The sequence below is a fragment of the Nipponia nippon genome, unplaced genomic scaffold (genome assembly GCF_047370975.1).
Source record: "Nipponia nippon isolate SJK-2023a ecotype South Korea unplaced genomic scaffold, ASM4737097v1 scaffold_18, whole genome shotgun sequence".
NCBI classification, from domain to species: domain Eukaryota; kingdom Metazoa; phylum Chordata; class Aves; order Pelecaniformes; family Threskiornithidae; genus Nipponia; species Nipponia nippon.
Genome location: NW_028262334.1, coordinates 9,487,845 through 9,508,130, shown reverse-complemented (window position 1 = coordinate 9,508,130; position 20,286 = coordinate 9,487,845). Strand labels below are relative to the sequence as shown.

Here is a 20,286-nt window from a genome sequence, read left to right as displayed (position 1 = left end):
GGCTGCGTGCCAGGAAGAGGTGGCTGCCCTCTGCTGCTCGACAGAACGTTTCAAACGAGAGACAACTACGACAAGACACGCTCATTCTTCCTCCAGTAAAGCACGAGCATTTGCCCTATACGAGGTGGCGTACTTCCAAACCCTGAAAAGGTGCATTTCACAGACCACTGAAAAACATACCCAGCAAGCATATGCATGGTGCCGTGACTGAAGAGATTACAATACATCGTTCTATCACCTAGAAGAACAGAACCAAAGCCCACAGTCTATCAGACTGCAATTTCAGACTAAGTTTGGACATCTTCCACTCAGGCACTTCCACAACTAAATCTAACACCCAGCATCTTTACCTGGAAGTGTGATTTGTTCCACCCATCCTTCTGCAGGGCATTTCGTAGTTCTTTATAGCTCCAGATCATCTGAAGAACGTGAGATGCTGCTTTTGTTTCTCTGGGAGACTGGCTGATTTGCGAGATAAAATTAGAGCTTAAGTTTCAAGCAATATTAAGACTAGTCATATGTTGACCTCTTTGCACCAAAACAATATCCAGGAGATAACCTAGTACTCCATACAGCTGTTCTTTGAACCTATAAGCTATAGGATATATGTGAAATCATTCAGTGACTTCTTCATATCTATAGGTATTTGCTGACAAAAAAAAAATCCAAACAAAAGTTGTAAATTGTGCAGATTTCTGGGTTTTCAGGTGTATTGCTGGGCAAGCACTGAAGCCAGGGTGGCCCTTTTGTCTTGTAGCTGTCATTAACAAAAAACAGATGGATTCCATCCTGCCTGGATTTATGTAGGAAAAAACCCAACAAAACAAGTTCTAAGCCACTTTTCAAACCTTCACCCCAACTTACATATATTCCTCACAATTCACTGAAGTTGCTTTATGGTTTAGAATACCTTACCAAGCAATTTGGGTCAGCAAAAAATAAGCCGTTTTTAAACAGAAAATGAAATTTTATCGATTCCTTACTAAGTCAGTACACACGCACCCGCCATAAAATAATACAGGGCTAGATTCTCGGTTGGCTCTCATATTTCCTAACAATGCAACCCAACAAAGTCTTCAGCTACTCTCCCAAAAGCCTGCTGAAAACACACCTGTAATGTCTGACTGGCTGAACTATATGAAACAAACTTTTCTATAAAGCAGTCAGAACGCAGTTTTCAACAGAACTGCGGAGTGAAAATTTGTCACTTCAAATTACCACCACCAGCCCTTCGGCCAGAACGATTACTGCACATCATTAATCATTTTACTTAAAAGAAACAGATTTCATCACTGGCATTCCAGGAATGGAATGCTGCCACAGGAAAAAGGCCTCTCATGCTAAAAATAAAGATCACGGATTCACTGCAAATTATGTCTGCTAAGTGCATACGTGGTGCTAAGATGTATCTGACAAGGAGAGAGCATGTCTTCACATGACTGAAGTTATTACTCGATTAACTTTTTTTTTTTTTTTTAATCAAGTAAGCCTATTAAAGGTGCTGACTGTTTTTACTCCATATATATTAATTGCTCCGAAAGGTTAGGATGCTTGAATACTTTCACAAAGCAAAAGCTGCTGTTCATAGTGACATGTTCATGTTTGCCGTGAGTTCTTATGCATTGTGCTTTCAACGGTCGCTTACCTCGACTTGCTGATAGCGACCAGCTTCTGAATGCCCTGTGTCTGGATCAGAGACCTGGCATTTTCCGAGCTGTCAGTAATGATTTCATGGATGGTATTCAGCACCGCAACCACTGTATCCTCTTCCAGGTTCTTTGCAGATCTCTGCTGCCTGCTAGGCAAATTTCTTACCAGCTCACCCATGGCATAACTACCTAGATAAGGGGAAGAGAAACCATTAGTCAGCCCTAAAAATCACTTCAGCTTCCCATCCTGAATGATAAAACTCAAGGGTGTTTGCCAGGTCAAAAAACTTTATAACGCACATGTTTTGAACCTCAAGACTGTAACCTAACAGTGTACTTATCATTCATTATTTCAAGGTGATTGAGTGTTGATACCCAAGACAAACTCCTTCATCATGAACACTAAAAGGTACTGAGGAAAAAAAAAGCAATCTTTATTGAGAATTCTACAGCCAGCATCTATCATACTTTGCAATGCCTGAGGCAAAAAGCATCCAGTAGCTGCTGCTAATGCCACAATACACGCACATGGCTTACTCAACTTAGCCTTGTAACAGGCCTTCTGGGGCAAGGTGTGCAGCCGTGCATTTATTAACCTTCCCCCAGCAAAGGTACGAGTGTTTCCTCCTGGGTGCAGTTAGCCTTCTCACTGTATAGTACTGGAGGAAAAACAAGGAGTCCAGAGTTTATCGCTCCCAGGTGTCCGTCCGTACCATTTGCCTAGCTACACCTCTGAACTATTAAAAAAGAACCTGATGTATTCGGGCAGAATCCCACCTTGCTGTTTGTTAGTATCAACTTGGATGACGGCCCTAAATGCGTGACCCATATTTCCTGGCCTGACAAGGTTATAGTTTAAACAAATACATCAGTTAAATACAGAGGCATCCAGAGGAAAACTCAACTCACATCTTTCAGATTCCTGCTTATGGGCAGATGAATGCTTATTTACCCCCTTGGATAGGAGCTAGTGAGCACTGCTGAAGAACTAACTTGAAGAAGAGTAAGTTGTCTGGTGTCCAGCTTCTACAAGCAACTGCCACGTGAAAGGAGGAGAAGGGAAGGAGGAAGCGAGAAAAAAGGGACAACTTCAGAGCCTGCTGCACTGCCCCAGGTTAGCTCAGCATGCCGAGGGCAAGACTCGCACTCCAATCTAAACAGCAGGCCTACGGAGCAACGTCTCTGTAACGACCACGTGCGACTCAGGAGCACAAGTGCCGTGTCAGCCAGAGCTAAGGAAGGGACAAGAAACCTCTTAACGCACCCAATCCTCTGCACACCTACACCCACTCCTCTCTCCTGCCAAAATCTACATCTGTTTTTACTCCTGAGTTAGAGATTTCCCTCAAACCACGGCTTGTTTGAATGGGCTGGAAATACTTTCCGAGATGACAGCCCTCCGCTTGGCGGCTACACATTAACCTTAGACAGCGCAGATGGAAACTGCGTACAAAATGAATCCTCAGCACAAGTGACAGAAAATGTGAGGTCTCTCAAGGGTATCCAAGATCCCAGCCTGGTTAGAAAAGTTCAGAAGATACCTATAAGATCTTTATTGCGACGATCCATGGAAAGGTTTCTCAGGGCAATTGAGACAGCCCTCACAACCTTGTCAGAGTCGGACTGGAGCAGCTCCACAAGCACTGGTAAGCCTCTCTCCTTCCGCACTGTTGCACGGATGTACGTGGACCACTGATCAGAACACAGGGGAAAAGAAACAACACAAAGCATTGTGAGTTCATATACCTGCCCCTTCCTTGCCCCTGGCGTTTCTTTCGGTGCTGTAATTCATTTTTTTCCCTGCAAAGGCTGCTTAGGTTGTGTGTGCTGATGCATCTATAACTTAACCCATCATTCAAGTTCATCAGGCACCAAGGAAGAAAGGATGTAGAAGTTCATCCTACAGCTTAGCAAGCTGCTCGGGAAAGAGGACAGAAACAGCAGGAAGGAGCAGCATCCGCCAGCATCTGCTCTGTACACACCTCAGTGTGCAAACACATCCCTCTGGATTAGGAAAAAAGGGGTCATCTGGAAGGAACAGTAAAGCACCCAAAGCATCTGTTATCTTCCCCCACCTCCAATTTCACGCTTTTATTCTGTTTCATGATTGATTTTAAAATAAACTCTACTCAAGACAGCTGTGAAACACCACCCTGCTGATCCTCAGGCTGCTGATCAGTCCCACTTTGCCGTGCGGTTCTAGAAGCGATCAGGCATACCTTTGAGAGAACTGCCTGATTAGCGCTGGGGACGCTTCAGACAGGGTATCAGAGGATGCTTTGGAGTGCAGTTTCCTGAGCAATCTGACAATCCAATGAATTAAGTATTCAGGACACTTCATCATCTAACAACAAGGTTTTCGGAATGGACAAAGCAATGGTTAAGTGGTTTAAGTAGTAAACCCTGCTCACGGTTAAATCGTCATGAGCTCAGTGACATTTCCACTACATAAACACCATTTGTCCAGACGATGCAAAACATTTTAAGTGGGCAGATAAGGTGGAAATTATTTATTTGGAGTTCCCACCTCCTTCCTATTTAAAGGAGATGTAAATGCTCAAAGTAACAGCGCGCTTATAAGGGGACAAAGCTTTGTTCTTTACTGACACAAAGGAAACAGAAGAGACTAAAGAGAAGACTGCACTCACCGTCCAGTTGCCAGCACTGAGATTCTGCAAAGCCCCTGCTGCAGCTTCCAGAGTGTTGAAGTTCTGACTTTCGGTGAGGATGGAGAGGTACAGTCGGACCACATCTGGCTGGTACAGTAATTCAAAGCCTGCAGGTGAGGCAAGAGAACAGAAGCAAGAGAAGGCAATGTATGAATACACACATAACATACCTTTATTTTATCACATAGGAGAACAGCCAGGAGAAAGCACACCACAGAAAGAAGGGCTTCTGCCACGTCCAGGACATTTTACCCACAGTTGTTGAAAATGGCGCACATGGGAACTCGCGCACAGGACATCCACCTGGGCTGAAGGCTCCTTTGTCTTCAGGTTGACAATTCTTTCTGAAATCTGTGCTATGCTATATACTGCCTGGCAGGCTGAGTACACGTGTGTAGTAACAAGGTGACAAGAGACAATCTTTGCCTGCAACAATTCTTACTTTGCACCTCTAGATTGGGTCGCAAATTCACCTTGCACTCCTGTTTTCATTCAAACCTCTCTCAGGACCTTTACAGACACAAACAACGGGGCCAAAGAGAGCAAGCTACACGCTCATATCAGCCAGGCCCTTCTCACACCTCGGTGACAAAAGGAAGATGCAAGATGTCAAAGTGACTAGAATCCCCAGTCGGCAGGGGCAGGGAGGAATGCTGACTCCCGTTCAAATACTAAGTAAAGAAATACACCAGCATCCTACCACACTGGGAGGCTGCGACAGACACACACGCTAACTAAATATCCCCAGAGTCACTGGATCAGCTTTGCAGTTTAAGCACGACAGGAATGAGAACTATTCCTAGTTCTGCCACAGATTTCCTTTTGTGATGCTGAGTAACCGACAGGAGCATCTGTGTCTTGACTTCGTCATCCAAAGGATTAGGATTTATCCATCTACTCATATTAAAAAGGGGATCTTAGGCAAGAACTTCATCATTCCAAGTTGTTGTGTATTTTGAAGCCATTTTTACCTGTCTTTCTTCACTAAGTGTGGCATGACACACTGCATCGACGAGGGAAGAAGTATGCAAGCACCCAGTTAAAGGCCTTGCCAGACAAACACGATCTCAAAGATCACGGTGCTGTTCAGATTACGTGAACAAAAAACTAAATCCCCTAAAGCGTTTTGGTGAGTGCAGGAAGGCACAAGCGACCTATAGTCAACGCAGGCTCATCTGCAGTCACTGTAGCTGGAAGATATTTCTGGATTGGTGGCTTTTGGGGTGTTTGCAATAAATGAAGTTCAGCAGGCATTACCTAGGAAAGGATTTTTGGAAAAACATGACATGAAAGAAAGCATAAAGGTGTGAATGAGCTTGGGCAAAAGAGGAAATTTGAAGCTTGTTTTGAGCAGAAGAATTTTTTTTTATTTGTACACATGAAAAGAATGTTTTTCACATAACAAGACGCTGTCCTAGAAGTGTAGCATAATTCAAAGCAAGTTTTCCACTAGCAAGACAGGAAACCTGCAAACACACATCACTCCCTCTCTTCAGTACTTTCTCTTCAAAATCACCCATCCCTCATATACATATTTTTCAGCACATATCACAGATTATCGTATTTCAGACATCTCAGATCAAACCTAGAAGCAAGAGAACTGCACAATGCTATCCTATCAAGTGGATATCCTATCAATTTTTTTCTTTTTAAAATTCTCTGTTGCTAAAGGCTTTCTGAAATTAAAGCCTTACATTTCAAATCTAACTGTTTCTCCATATTTTTCATACTAGTTATTGCTGCGGGACTATGTGAGTCAAGATCTCAGAACTCAGTACTTTAAACCTTGTATAACACTACCTATATACACAGGCCGTATCAACCCCCTGGATATACAGGGCTTATTTATCCCATCGAAAGCAAGAGAACACGCTTCATCAGCCAAGGGTTTCTTTGCTCCCTACCAAAAACCCGACCTACGCATGAGGACGCACGAGCCGCCACGTGCTGGCTCATGCTTTCCCTGCTCAGCTTCTCGCGTGCATCCCAGCACGTGCGCGCTCTTCTCAAGCGACGGGGTAGTTAACCCGCTCCGTGTCTGCGGCTGGTTTTAATGCCACCGCTTGCTTGCTACATGACACCCTACAGATCTGTGCAAGCCGCAACAGATGGCAATCCCCAAAGGCATCCCGCCAATCCATACCACTTACTCTCCTCTTCTCCAGTGTCCTCTTCGTGCATTGGGATCATTGCCCTCTAAATTGAATGCTGAGAAAAACTGTAGTTACTTAATACATGAAGCACGAACAGTTGTATAGCTTTTCTCCATTCCCCGAATAAGTTTGTGATTATCTGACTCCACTATGACCTTCATATCACCTTTTTCCTCTGCAGCTTCACAAGGTGAATTGGCAATCTAACAACTCCTCAAGAAAAAACACCGCTGCCTGATAAGCGTGCAGTATTCCCTTCCTGAACACTAATACTTAAAAAATCTCTTAGGATAGCTTACTGGAATTTTGACACTGTTATCTTTTAAGGAAGCTTCACTGAAATGTAAATCAGATCGGCAAAAGAGATGAAGGCAGGTTCATTAACAGATAATATTCATTCAGAGCGTTTACCGCTTCTGTGTGAGAGCTCAGACTTGCCTGTGGTCGAACAGGATACAATTGTACTTCTCCGACGGCTTTGTTTTAAAGTGCCTAGCTATAATTTCGGCATACTTGGGAACAGCCCCACACATCCACCCTCTCCCATTACTGCAGTGCAGACTACAGGGTGCCCTTTCTGCCAGTCCGTACGTTCCTTTCTGGCCAGACACTCTTCCTTCTCGCAGCACCTCGCTGCGTACGGGTACCGAGATGCAACAACCCTCTCACCTCCGCTCACCTCCTGCGGACAGAGCCGCGTTCCAGCCACGCACCTCCCACCCGCCTTCTCTCATTGCTTCTCTTCATGCATGAAAGCCTCTCCTTTTTCCTACTTACTCATGTAAGAGCACCTCAAAAATGTCTTCACCTTCTCTCTTCAATAATTCACAGCATTTCCTCTACCAATTACCAGTCCATTTCTGCTTTGGGGCATGACCCCTTAGCCAGTGTGGTGGATGATTCTCACCTCGCTCCGCACACCCCCACTTTCCAACTACATTGATGCCTCTGCCCCATCGGCGTCTGTTTTAAAGGGAGTTAGCAAGCGGCACGCACCATACGTGACACCCCGTCCTCCCTCCTTCTCCCCCCCCAACCGCTGCCTGCTTCCAGCACTGCAGCACTCCTCTGCCAGCCTGGCTGCGCTGGGGAAGGCGGGCAGGAGTTGCTAAAATAAAGTATTACGAATGCCCCGCACGGACGGCTGCTCATTAGCAGAGATGAGAACCTAGCAGCAAGAAAGTTACTGCTGCACCGGAGGGTTTTTCCCTCATCGACAGCAAGCTGACACTTTTCATAAGCGTTATGGTCCCTTAAAAAGAAACAAACAAGTTTTATATTTTCTCCATCTGCCTCCTGTCCTAATGAATCCAGCTCTGCTATTTATAGGATGCAATTTGTCTGAATTATTATGAATTTCCTTCCAGTGTTGTGTGGAGGCCTTGCACATTTTTCCATGAAGCGCTTCAAGCACATTCCTGGGAAGCACAGCTGGTCTCACCTCCATTAAGCACCTGCTTCTCTTCAAAACTGATTTCCTTAATTTCAAGATCATCTTAATTATTTTTTCAGGTAATGCTACTTTTGTGCAATATGCAGCTAATTGCTTATATCCATTTTTTAAATGGAAATGAGAAAAGAGGGTCATTAGTGACAGGTGATACATCAAACGAGAAAAACATCCACTGTTTTTCTTTTTCTTTAAAACGCTGTTTTAATTATAGCCCAGATTCAGCACTGCCCTTAAAAAGATAATTTCTCCCGGAATAAATGAGACTTTTCCATCGGTTACAGATTTGTGCTGAGTTGCAATCTGTACTGTTTCCTCCTGGAAAAGCATGAGGATAAGTCATTTATTGCTTTTTTTCGTTGCAGAAAGCAAAGTCAACAAATTCACTATATTGGCTTTTGCCTTTTAGAGAAACAGAAAATGCCTTGGACGCTGATGTCATTGTGAGCGTCAGACATCTTACAGCATCTAAGCATTCCTCCCGCTAGCGGCACGAACAGGTATGCAAAGGAAGATGATCTACGTTCAGACTCATCTTCACCAAGGTGCTGTAGTCTCATCTTTCTGAAGAAAGGAAGATGAGCTGCTTTGCAGCAGAGTTACTCAAAATTGGCAAACGGATTCGTTCTGTGCGAAGCTCACGCTACCAGGAGGTGCCAAGTGGATTATCCTTTGTTTGCCCACAGAACGGTGACAGCACTGACAGCAATTTCAATCCTGCACGGAAAACACCTGAGGAACTAAGCAGGGGTGATGAGCCACCTCGAGCCGCGCAACCCTCGGTCCCCGTGCCGAGAACGGTGCCGCAGTTCCTGGACTCTCTCCTCCACAAACCTATTCGCTTTCATCTTAGCAATGCTGAGCCTGTGCCTATACTTAGCTACATTCTGGCAATAACAGGATATTGCACCAGGTGCCTCTCTCTGATACGCCAGCTTAATCCCAAATTCAGACAACTCTCTTTGGAGCAAGGTTGCCAAATCTTCACCACCCATCCCATTTAGGATTTATTCTCCCCCTACAGGCATGGGAAATTATACACATGTGGATACTGGTCAGATGAGAGTTCTCCTAACTGCTGCAGCAGAAATGTGCTGCTCCATTTTCTATCCCTGCAAAACCTCTGGGTTGCTGTTTAAAAAGAGAGGCAATTTCATACGAAGGTGGAAGGATGCCGGCAACACTGCAGGAAAATGAAAAACCCCTAGCCCTAGGGAAAAAAAAAGAAAAAGATCTCTAAAATGAACTCTGATAGCTACTCATTCTTGCAGTGTCCATAGGCATGTTTACATTAGTGTTTTGATTCGGACCAGTTTTGAAGCAAATTTCCCACTTACTGCGCTTTGGTTCCCCACACACAAGAAGAGCCAGCATCACCTGGACTCCTTTTGGGATGGAACCGAACCAAGAGGTGCACTCCAGGCCCACACCGAGGGTGTGCTGACCAGGAACGGGAGTTCAAGGGCTGATGTGCCCGTACCAGTCGCTCCACTCCCAAACGCGGCCATCCGCTGGGCCGGCCGATGCCGACAGCAAGACGTGACCGCTACCGGCAGATGGAGCGAGAGGAGCCCCAACTGCAGCTTCCCGCAAGGTCGTATACCAACAGGCTTTGTAGAACAAGCAAGCAGCTCCCTAAGCAACTAGGAAGCTATGAGCCAGAAGAAAGAAAAAAAAAAAAAACCAAGACAAGGAAAAAAAAAAAGTAAAGAATCACGTCAGTAAAAGAAACGAACAATTTGATCCCGCAAGGAAGAAAAGCTCCACAGATCTTGGACTCCTGCCCTCTGCCGACAACAGGCTGGCAACTTCATTACAGCCTGTGCAGTTCATTGTTTGCAAGTCAAACGGTTGTAAACCAGAGTTCAGAATTATTTGCTACAGAAATGTTTTCAGAACATGTAAGCAGCAAATCAGGGCAGCAGCTCAACCCGCCCCGTCAGGAACGCCTCGCCCCGCAGCATGGCTTTATAATAGACTACATGAAAACCCCACTGAAGGCGGGGGGAGGCAGCTGGTTACTTTTATAAAAACAGTAATCAGATCCTTAAAGAAACCGACCCATCAGCTCGATTCCATCTGTATGCTGTGCTTCAGCACCCGGTGCACGAAGCAGCTTGAATGCCAATGTAAACTTGCAAGATTCTTCTAATTGAAAGGCTTAACAGTAGCAAAAACGCAGCCAGCTCCAGCAGAGCCAAATGCTTGCCATAATCGATGGAGAATGCAGCTCGATGCAGATACATGTAGAATACTGAGTGTCACACAACAGAGGCAGAGCAAACTTCTGCAACGAAGGAAGAAATAATAGGTGGAAAGTTCTGAATAGTCCCCATAGCTTTCACTTCAAGGTACAGTACAAGTCAGGACAGGTATTGCGCTTACTGCAGAGATTCAATCAAGAATGCAGCATCCACCACGGAGCAGGAGCTCTGAAGACAGGCAGAACGGCCTTTGAATAGTACTGAAAAGAACCAGAATAATATGGGACACACGAGACTCGAATCAGGCTGGAGGGAATGTTTAAGAGGAGTTTTTCTATTCAGAAAGCGAACGCCGTAGTGTGTGACCTTTCCAACTAACCTACCAAGTCACACACGAGTCCTAAAATTATGTGAACTCTTCCCAGTTTACCCCGTACTCCCACAATGAAAGCACAATGGCACGCTAGTTAGACAGGGAAGCACCCCCCACAGGAGATAACAGGAATGCTACCGGCACCACCAAGCGTGGAGCCATGCAGAAACCAACACAAGGAGCCAGGCTGACGGCGGGGAAGGCAGAAAGGCGGCACGGGGAAACGGGAGGGCAAGGCAGCGCAGGAGGAACAAGGATGCCTGGGAAAGCAAACGGCTTTTGCTATTTCTATTATTCTTTACATTTCCCAAGCTCCACAAGCTGTCAAAGTAACCTCTCTTACAGAGAGTGCTTTGTAAGAGGTTGGTTATATCCCACTTCATATCCAAAGAATATGCAATTCAGCAAAGAGACGGCTCAATTAAACACCACCCATTTTGACCTCGTGCGAGTTCCAGCACTTCTGTTTTCTGTGAGCAGACATTTTAAAGCTAATACAGTTTTCCCTTTCCAAAGGCCCTGCGAGCAGCGTTTCTCCCACCAGCGTCTGACACGCTGCCCAATAACAAAGGCTTTTTTCCAACATACGCAGCTAAGTCTCTTGGCGACTGGAGATGTTCCGTTAACAACCTTCTCCTCTGTTCACTCATCAGCAGCGAAGGCTCTGGAGGACCAGTACTTAATAAGGACCTGAATGTCGCTGCAGATGACTAGAGCGCTGCCCGAGCTACTGGTTCCAAAGGGGGACGTGCCGTCCCCTCGGCCTCTTCCCGCAGGGCAGCGAACGCCCGACAGCGGGGCCGCTGCGGCGCAGGGAGAGCTGCTACAGGCCTGCACCGAGAGGGAGGGGGGCACGCCGGGAACTGCAGCACACGTACGCATTTCTAGGTCACCTTTGGCAGCGTTTTTAGTTTGTTTTTGAGAAACACCATTGTTACAAACAACAATGCTTTGGACCCGAAGTGAACATTAAGCCCTTTGGCTGAATGATTAAAATGGATGGTTCATGTAAATAGCTTCCTTTACCCCAGTCCCAGAAGACTCGCATCTGACCTTGGAGACGAAGTACAGTACGTGGAATGTTAACACTTGCTCTCTCGCCAGTTTCTCTGATCCAAAGTTATTTTTATTTACAGTGGTAACTGAATGCATTTTCTTTTAAAGGGAACAGGATAATCATGTTATTCCAAAAGCAAGTCTGTTTTGAAATGCAATTTGTATCTAAAAATCAAACGTTAAATAACATTCCCTCCCTCTCTCACACACACACCACACACTGGAGTCTCTGCTTTGCGAGCCACATATCAAACACGATCTGTTTGGCAGTACAGGTTCCCCTTCTCCATAACCAGCTTACCACGGTGTCTGCAAGCCCCCAGAACGCACCCCAGGCCCTGCATCACCGCTGCAAAATCTCAAAACGGGACTTGGTTCAAAATCCCGGCTCACATACGCAAGCGAACAGGACGCTAATTCGCACTGCCAGCTCTGCAGGGTCTCACAGCGCGACATCGCCAGCCGTACAAGGGTACCGCGCTCCTGGCAGCTCAGGCACACCTGAGACCCAGCTGGGGGCGAACGCTCTCTTGCCTGGAGAAATTCTGCATCTGGGGCAGCCTTACCCGGCTGTCGTTTACTCTTGTCTCGACCACTACAGGGTTTTAAGACAAAAGACAGATTAGGCTTATCAGGCGGGTGATCTCCCTGACAGCGGATCAATATGCTAGGGGAGCAGCAATGCAAATGCTCCGAGCTGCGGCAAGCTTGCTTGCTGCCTCCAGGGAGGCTTCTTGCTGAAGCTTTCCGGCTGGACACATGCCCCTAACAGCCGGTAGGAAAGGACACTGGCACGGCGCTGATGTGCACGGCACTGGGGACCTCTTAAACAGGCAGCAATTTGGGCAGTGCATACAAGATCAATACCAAGCCTGTCATCGATCATGTTGTGTTTCCCTGGGAGGGAAAACCTGAATTTCCAGATGCTGTCTGCTACATAACAGGAATATTAGAACAACAGTGGACAAGGTCAAATGCCCACGCTTATTCTTTTAGATCTCAGTGCTGCTGCTGCTACGACTGACCACGGCTGCTTCTGACGTGTCTGTCCCTGACTCTTGGAGGGCCCAGAATTACACGACTGCCTTGCTTCTCTTCTCCTCTCTGGAAGGACCCAGATGGTAGGGCTTGGTGATGGCTGACATGCCCCGAGGGGTCTCTCCTTGTGCCTGGCACCAAACAGCTCTATTTTGTCACCCCTCCTTTTCAGCCACAGACAGCAATTGCAAGGACTGCACAATCCACGCTAGAAATAAGAACACTGCCCAGCCCGTCTGGCTGGTCTGGCTCCCTGCATCTGGGCCAGTTACACCAGTAGAAAATGTGGAGGCTCAGGGAGGCGTCAGCTCACTGCCCTCAGAGCTGCGAGCACAGGCCAGGAACAGGCGGGGACGCCACAACAATCCACATCCATGGCACTGCCAAAGATCCTTCCCCATTTGCAACTCTGGAAGGACACAGTAATGAGCGGAGGCTACAGAAAGCCTCATTAGATACAAGCAGGTGTGAAAATGGACCCCTCTCCTTAATGGGGAAAGCTTTTCAGCGGAGGAATCTCCAGGCTGGAACCTGCTCACTCTCTGCCTTGGTAGGGCTCGAATTCACTGCTTTTTGGAGCATATTGCAAGCCTTTTCCATTTAGCTAAGCCTTCCCAAAGGAACAAAAGGAATAGAGAGATGGCTGGCAAAGCTAATGAGGATTGGGAACTTGTGGAAAATTATTACTTTTCACATTATATAAACAAACGTGGTTTTACAACTGTACATTCATGTATACATGCCAGAACCTGTGTGTTTTCAGGGACTTTTCCTTAAACTGAAAAAAACAAAGCCAGGTAAAAGCATTTTCCTGAAAAACCCACATACAGCTCAGGAAAGCACGTTACTGCTTTTCTGATCATAGCTGCCACATGATGCAGCTGAACGGACCTGAAATCTAAGGCAGCCTCTTTTCACTGCTGTTCCTAGTGCAGATGCCTAATTGTCCAGCCCGACCGTCAGAAGCTTCGAGCTGACTGTATGAAATGTGTTTATTAAAGAGAGAGATACTGAGTGATTCCCTGAAGGAAAGCCCATAAAAAAAATCACACCGCAGCTATGCCCAGTAATAAAACACGATGTGCTGCTGTTAGTGTCTTATCAACAAGTCCAAGGGCCTCATAACGCAGAAATGTCTCAGAACGAGAGTCATCACTGAAAATCAACAGCACTGTTAAGGGACTCCTTCCTTCGACTTGTGGCTGCCCAGACCTAACCATTTTCTTTCCTCTGGTCTTTTGTGTGTGTTTAACTAAGGATCATGTGTTCCAAACTGCCCTTTTTTGGCCTCCAGCCCCTGTAAAACTCAGCTTTGCAGTTCCAGATGCCAATCAGCTGCTCTGACTCCAGAAGCTAACGAGCTTTTAGCTTCCTCCCAGCGCAGCAGTAGAAACCTGTCTGCACAGAAAAGGAATCATGCATTAGTCCTTGGCTCCAGATGCCACTTAAGTAAATTTATTTTATTAAAAAGATTCTGACATTATTCAGAACTGTTTAGATGTTGAACAGCTTTATAAACTTACTGTCAGAAAAACCCAGCAAGTAGGAAAGCACAGAAAAGGGGAAAAAAACAACACAGAAGACAGCTACAAGGCAAAATAAAAAGCCTACATGGTAACGCTGACGTAGGTGAAATATCCACACACCCTCAGACATTACGTACTGAGTTATGCAAGAAAGGTGGAAAAAGCACAGAAAACTCTTTCTCACCTCTGCAGACCTCTGAAGCATCTTCTTCCCTGTCTCCAAGAGACTGGATGGACTGCACTGGAGCATGAGGCTGGGCATGGTCCCACCAAGTGCCCTCCCCTGCTGTATGACTTACATGGGACAGAGTGGGCCAGTAAACGAAAGCTCACATGGGGCTGTGGAGTGGGAGAGAGGCCAAAGTGCTACGTAGCGCAAAGCTGTAGGACCAGCATCAGGCGGGAACCGGCCGGCAGACTGGGGGACCCACAGCACCTTGTGGGATCAGCCCCTCTCTGCCTTCACGCACTGGGATGCTGGCACTGAATCTTAACCAGCAAGGCAAACCCAAATCCTCCATCACTCGGGAATTTACAGAAATGGGATTGCTTTGTCAGCTATGGGACTACGGGGGTTTCCGCTGACTGCGCTTCAAAACACCGTCCTGCTGCTGAGGGACGTTGTGCTCTGGTTTGAAAGCCCGCACCCTCCTGACAAGCCTTTGGCTGTCTCGGCGACGGGCGCTGCTTAGAGCTGCGACAGACAGGGATCGACAGACGGCATTTCCACTCGGGCTGGCACCTGTCAGGTTCTCCCCTTCACAGCCTGTCTGAGTTTCATCTTCGGTACCAAGGGAAAAACAACTTCAAGAAAAAACCCAAAATGGTTCAGAGCTCACGCATGCTGAACTGCGCTTGGAAGCCAATTTGAAAGCTTCTTTCTGGGTTACTCATGCTTCAGCGAGTCTACTTATACTTCCACTCCTTACCATGACTCTTGTATAAAGTCTCATAATGGTCATAAGCCATTACACAGGTGTTTGGTTATTCGTATCAATTCAGTTGCTTGTTAGAGGCCCATCTGCTTAAGGCAGTGAAGGGCAGCAGAACTCCACAGCTTGAATTCCTCAAATAAGAAGGAAGAATAAATCTGTCTATTCTCCAGTGGATCTACCCTCACGGAAACATCAAACACTTCAAAACACTTCCCAGTAGGAAGGAAACATTTGGATATAAACAACTAACCTTTTTTGGCAAAAGGTTATCAGTACCCAAGCTGAGAAGAAGCTAGCAGGTCCAGTCTCAGCCTAGAGAAACGAAAGGTCAGCGATTCCTAATCACCAGGACCGGTATCGGAAGCCTGTTCGGTTTGTTACAGACAGAGTCCTGCAGTCTTGCCTTCAGAAGCATTTTACAAGCAAGTGCCATACGGAAAGACTCCCTCACGTTATTAAATAATTTAGTATATGCCAACCCAAACACTTCCTCCAATCCTGTTTGTGTCCTGAAATTGCTAATTAGTTCCTGCTACAGCTTCCAAAGTCAAAAGTGTGTTTCAGTTCCTCTCTCCACTTCATGAAAGTGGCCACGCGCGCCCACAGGCAGCCCAGTGCCTCTAATCCATCTCAATTACAGCCACTGTGCTGCTGTCAGGCAATTCAAGTGTCTCCCAAGCATCCCAGAAAAAGAATTCGATGTTTTCAATGTCAAATAGATGTCAAGGTCAGAGTGGAAGCAGCATGAGCAGAAGGTTTTCTTCAACTTCTCTAACAAAAAATGGACCTTGCAGCCCAGGTTTTCAAGGTACAGTATTTGGGTACTTCATTCTCACAAATTTCAGCATAAGCTAGAACCAGGAACGCCTTCAAGAACAGAGATTTCCCACCCATCCTCAAAGCACTGTGTCCAGGCAGGGGCTACAGGTGGCGAGAGGCAAGAGGAGACCCTGCTCCTCCCTCCCTGGGTTGGGGACGCGCCACACGGAAGGCGCGGAGCGGAGGGGTACCCTCCTCCTTTCTGCCAGCCACTCTCTGCAGCTCTTTAGAAAAACAGGAAAGTCTCCATTAAACGTAAACCCGTCTGCTGCTTGACGCGCTGACTGAATAGCTGATAATCGCAGGCAGAACTGACGCAAAACCAGCTTTGCTCATAAGAATTATACGTTTCCCAGAATCACAGATCTTGCTATAAAACTTAAATTTGGACCAAAACGTGAGATAAGACAACACAATCTGGAGAGAAGGAGCTCTCCGAAGCCTTAGCTGTCCAAGCACAGACACATTTTACAACCACAAATAAATGTATTTGCAAGTTAAAAAAAAAAAAAAAGAAAAGAAAGACAAAAGATGGGGGCCCCAGCTGGTAGCAATGGATGCGATACTTAGTTGAAATGAATAGAGGAAGCAGAGACACATTTTTCAAGGGGCAACAGGAACCTCACGCAGCATCCAACTGCGGCCTGGCCCCATCTTTACCCTCCTACAGGCACGGCCCACATTCACAAACCACCAGAAAGCCACGGGAGAGATTTTACGGCAAAGCCACAGCAGACACTACCCCAAAGCAACTCTGACAGCTTCTCCGAAACCACTTCACCTCCGTTAAAACAGTGAAAAGATCCCTAACCCAACCGCCACTTTGTTTAGGACAGTTTTCAACTTCAATGCAGCCTTCTTATGCTAATATCATGCAATTAAAAATTGAGCTTAAAACTACCCATGTAAAAGATTCTAAGCAGAAGCTGACATTTACTGTGGAGGTTGTTCATGCCTATAGGTAACTCTGAAAAGGTCAGTGTAAGTGTAAATAAGGTGAGATACTTCCTCAAGAGTATTGAAATTTCCGTCATGTTACAACCTCTACCCATTTCTAATCATTCATATACGTAAGGCAGTGTTACGAATGCCCTGCTGGCTTCTCATGGGCCGTCTGAGTCTGTAGCTGGATCCAAAAATAGGCCCCCAGCCTGCAATGAGGGGAGAGGCACCACTTTTTAGTGTTTCAGGGAAGCTGGGATCCAGCCACCCAGAAAACTGCCGATACAGTTTCATTTCCAAGGGTTCAATCTCAGCATTGCTTTCAGCAAGCAGGTACGTAGGACTTGGAAAGGACCTGCTTGTTAGGATTTAACTACTAAGCAAAACCTTGCAGAACTGCCCAAATCTAAGTCACGCATGCCTTTACCATGTCTTAAGTTTTAGACACTAGCACCAACCTGAAGGGAAGTACTCTCCTGGCAGCAGCGCTCGTGTAATTGAATAAATGGGATTAGGTCTCATGCCCCTAACACCCGCACTTTCTCATTCCTTGAGAAATCCCAAACACACTGCAATGCAACTAACACCTCGGTCGTCCTCGACACTCCTCTTACACATCCCCAAGTTGCCTTTTGTGCTCTGCAGTGATCACTAGCACGTTTTATGACTCCGTGCCCAAAGTATCCCCAGAAGGGGAGTGGGAAACCTGCATTTGCAAGGAATGCAGACTTCCCATTTCCTAAGTGTTTGAAGGTCACTGGGGACACCCCAGCTAAGGCAAATCCTCTCTCTAGATCTTATTCTTGTCCCCTCACATTCTGAATGAGTTGTTGGAGATGCTTTTCTTGCTCATCATTTTTAAGCTCTCAGCAGGACAAGATGCAATTATATGCTCAATCATGATTACAGATTTGCTGGTTGTGATTTTAGAGGTCTCAAAACAAAACTCAATAGATTAAATATTCTTCCTGGCTTTGTATGAGAGGGACAAGTAGAACTGACGTTTCCAAACGGAGTGGGCTGGCTACCTGGCTTGTTAGCATGAGCCAGCAAGAAAGGTATTGTTTTAGGAATCGGGAAACCTCATCTCTCTTCCCAGCTCTGCCGCCGAAATGCCATGGAACTGCACACACCTCACTGCGGCAGCCCGGGTCCCCCCCTCCCGCCCCGCTGCTGTCTTGCCTGTCTAGGCTTGGCCTGTTCAAGCAGACTGTCACAGTGCGTCAGGTACGTACACTTTAATGAGGCTTCTGGTAAAAAAGAGTATGAAGTTGCTCTAAATGTCTCCTACAAAAGCAACAATATATTCAGCAAAGTAAGGAGACCGCAAGGCGTGCAAAACATGACCGAACTGGACATGAGGAAGGGTTGCTCTTCACATATCCTCCTTCCAGATAAGCCTGAAAACTATGGTCTGTTCCTGAACAGACAAATAACATTTCATGCTATTACAGGCTTCGAGTTTTCCCTGTGACCAAGATACAGAAAATTCAGGGCTGAAACTAATGGTCTGAGAGGCCAAAATAAAAATGCTTTCCTTTCTACCGCATACCGATCACCATTCACGCTGACCACTGGAAAATGCCTGGGTCAGCAATCAAGCTCCTGGTGGGTTCAGAGCAATGAACAGTTGGATTGACATTGCTTTCTAAACCATGCAGAGGTAAGACATCCCCCCCCCCAGCTGACAAATAAATTTAAGTGTCTGCTTTACAATGTAAAATGCCTGCCTCTCAGTTCAAGGTCATTTTTCTTCAATCCACAGTTAGAGGTATATGGCACATTAAGTCATATCGTTCCCCTGTCATGTTGGAGAAGGGGGGAGCTTTTAAGCCTGTTCAGAGCACTCAGGGTTATAGAAATAAATACGGCTTTATATAGCAGCTTTCACATTCAAGATATCTCCAAGTGGTTTACAAAGTAATGAGTCAGATAATAGGACTGCAGCAGCTGCATAGGTAAACGCACTAGAAATTAATGCTGAGAAAACAGAAGTCTTAATTTTTTGGTTCTCTTTATTTGCCTTTCTGCAAAACACAACTGCAGCTTCAGTCTGACTAATGAGCATCAGTGACTTCTGCAATTTAGAACGCACAGGTTATTTGACGTTCCAGTTTATTTTAATTTTCAGATTAACTCCATGATTAAAGCTCTCCATTAACTCTAATAAATACTGTTCAAGCAAAAGTGGAAAAAATGCTAGACACCTTATTGCACATACCTCCCCTGTCTTGGCTGCGTTGTAAGGAAGGCCGCCTTGCCTGAGCTCCAGTACCTCAACTTGCAATTAGTTCAGAATCACGCAACTACTTCATTTTTATTCCTCTTTCTCTCCCCCATCATTAGCTGTTACAAGCACATCTGATTAATGTAGTGTTGTAAGGACTCCATGGTTTACTGTGCTGACACCAGAGAAAGTACATTTTATACGTAAAAATATATTTGTCTTTTAAAAAAGCCACACCTTGGGGGGCGGGAATCAATCAACCTGAGATCCAACAGTTAACATGCATTTTGCATATATTCTCCTTTCCCAGGTTCCATGGGCAAATGGGCTCTCTCATTCTTCTTCCCATCTGAGTCACCTTAGCTGGCTGTCATGGATTAAGTTGTTTTGGAAAAACCTTGTCCCTAAAAAAAAAAGTGCTTTTTTTTGGCAGACAGACTTTCTTTGGCTGACTTTGTAATCAGCTAACAAGAGTCGCACAGAACAAGGAGGCTGAAAGGGAGTGTGGGAGGTCACTTGGGCCAGCCTCCTGCTCAAACCAGGCTCAATGCTGAATTTAGACCAAGTTATTGCTGGCTTTGTCCAGGCAGGCCTTGAAACCCTTCGACGATAGAGAATCCTCCAAAACCTCTCTGAGGAACCTGTTCCAATGCTTAATTACGAGGCATTAGCCTGCATTTTTGTGGGTAAAAGAGTACCAGACGGGACAGCCAGAGTATCCCAGGCAGACGCTTGAAGGAAGACTGGAGAGACGTCTGCCTAGCGTTGAGTTCTGAAAGCATCTGAGTCACGTCGGCCTCTGAGAAAGCCATCCACATTCCTACTACTCCTAAAGGCGCAGCCTTCGTAACGCTCACCCGGAGCTATAACTACTTCCTTTACTTATGCACACACTATTTCTGGAAATCTGGCAAGGGATTTAAATCAACATTACACCGCTTTATTGCCTCAGCTGTTCTGAAACTTTCTGCTGTTCTCTGAACTTGTCAAGTAGCTTCATCAGCAGAACTTTGCTGCGGTACTTTTGATGGACACTAGAGACAACCAAACCTTTGTGCAACAAGGTTTTTGTAATTGATTTTGACATGAAATTTCATCTCTAAATTCCGACAGAAGCCGAGCTGCCCTTCCTTGCGCTGCACGACAATACCGACTAGGCAGTCAGGACAACTTTCTGATTGGCACCCCTCTTCAACGTATCATCTCATTTTTTATGCTTATGCTAAAAGGAGGGGGAAAGTCTCT

At 45.9% G+C, this 20,286-nt stretch overlaps 1 protein-coding gene across 13 annotated transcripts in view; it reads right to left on the bottom strand.

Moving 5' to 3' along the window:
• Window positions 1–20,286, bottom strand: part of ARVCF (ARVCF delta catenin family member) — a 287,922-nt gene that overhangs the window by 15,925 nt on the left and 251,711 nt on the right. For all 13 annotated transcript variants that reach the window (XM_087754800.1, XM_087754809.1, XM_087754797.1 and 10 more), the window contains 4 exons: window positions 4,298–4,425; window positions 3,191–3,341; window positions 1,646–1,838; window positions 351–462 (listed from right to left, as the gene is read on the bottom strand). In XM_087754800.1, the coding sequence (XP_087610926.1) occupies window positions 351–462; window positions 1,646–1,838; window positions 3,191–3,341; window positions 4,298–4,425 (584 nt within the window). The remainder of the gene's footprint in view (window positions 1–350; window positions 463–1,645; window positions 1,839–3,190; window positions 3,342–4,297; window positions 4,426–20,286) is intronic.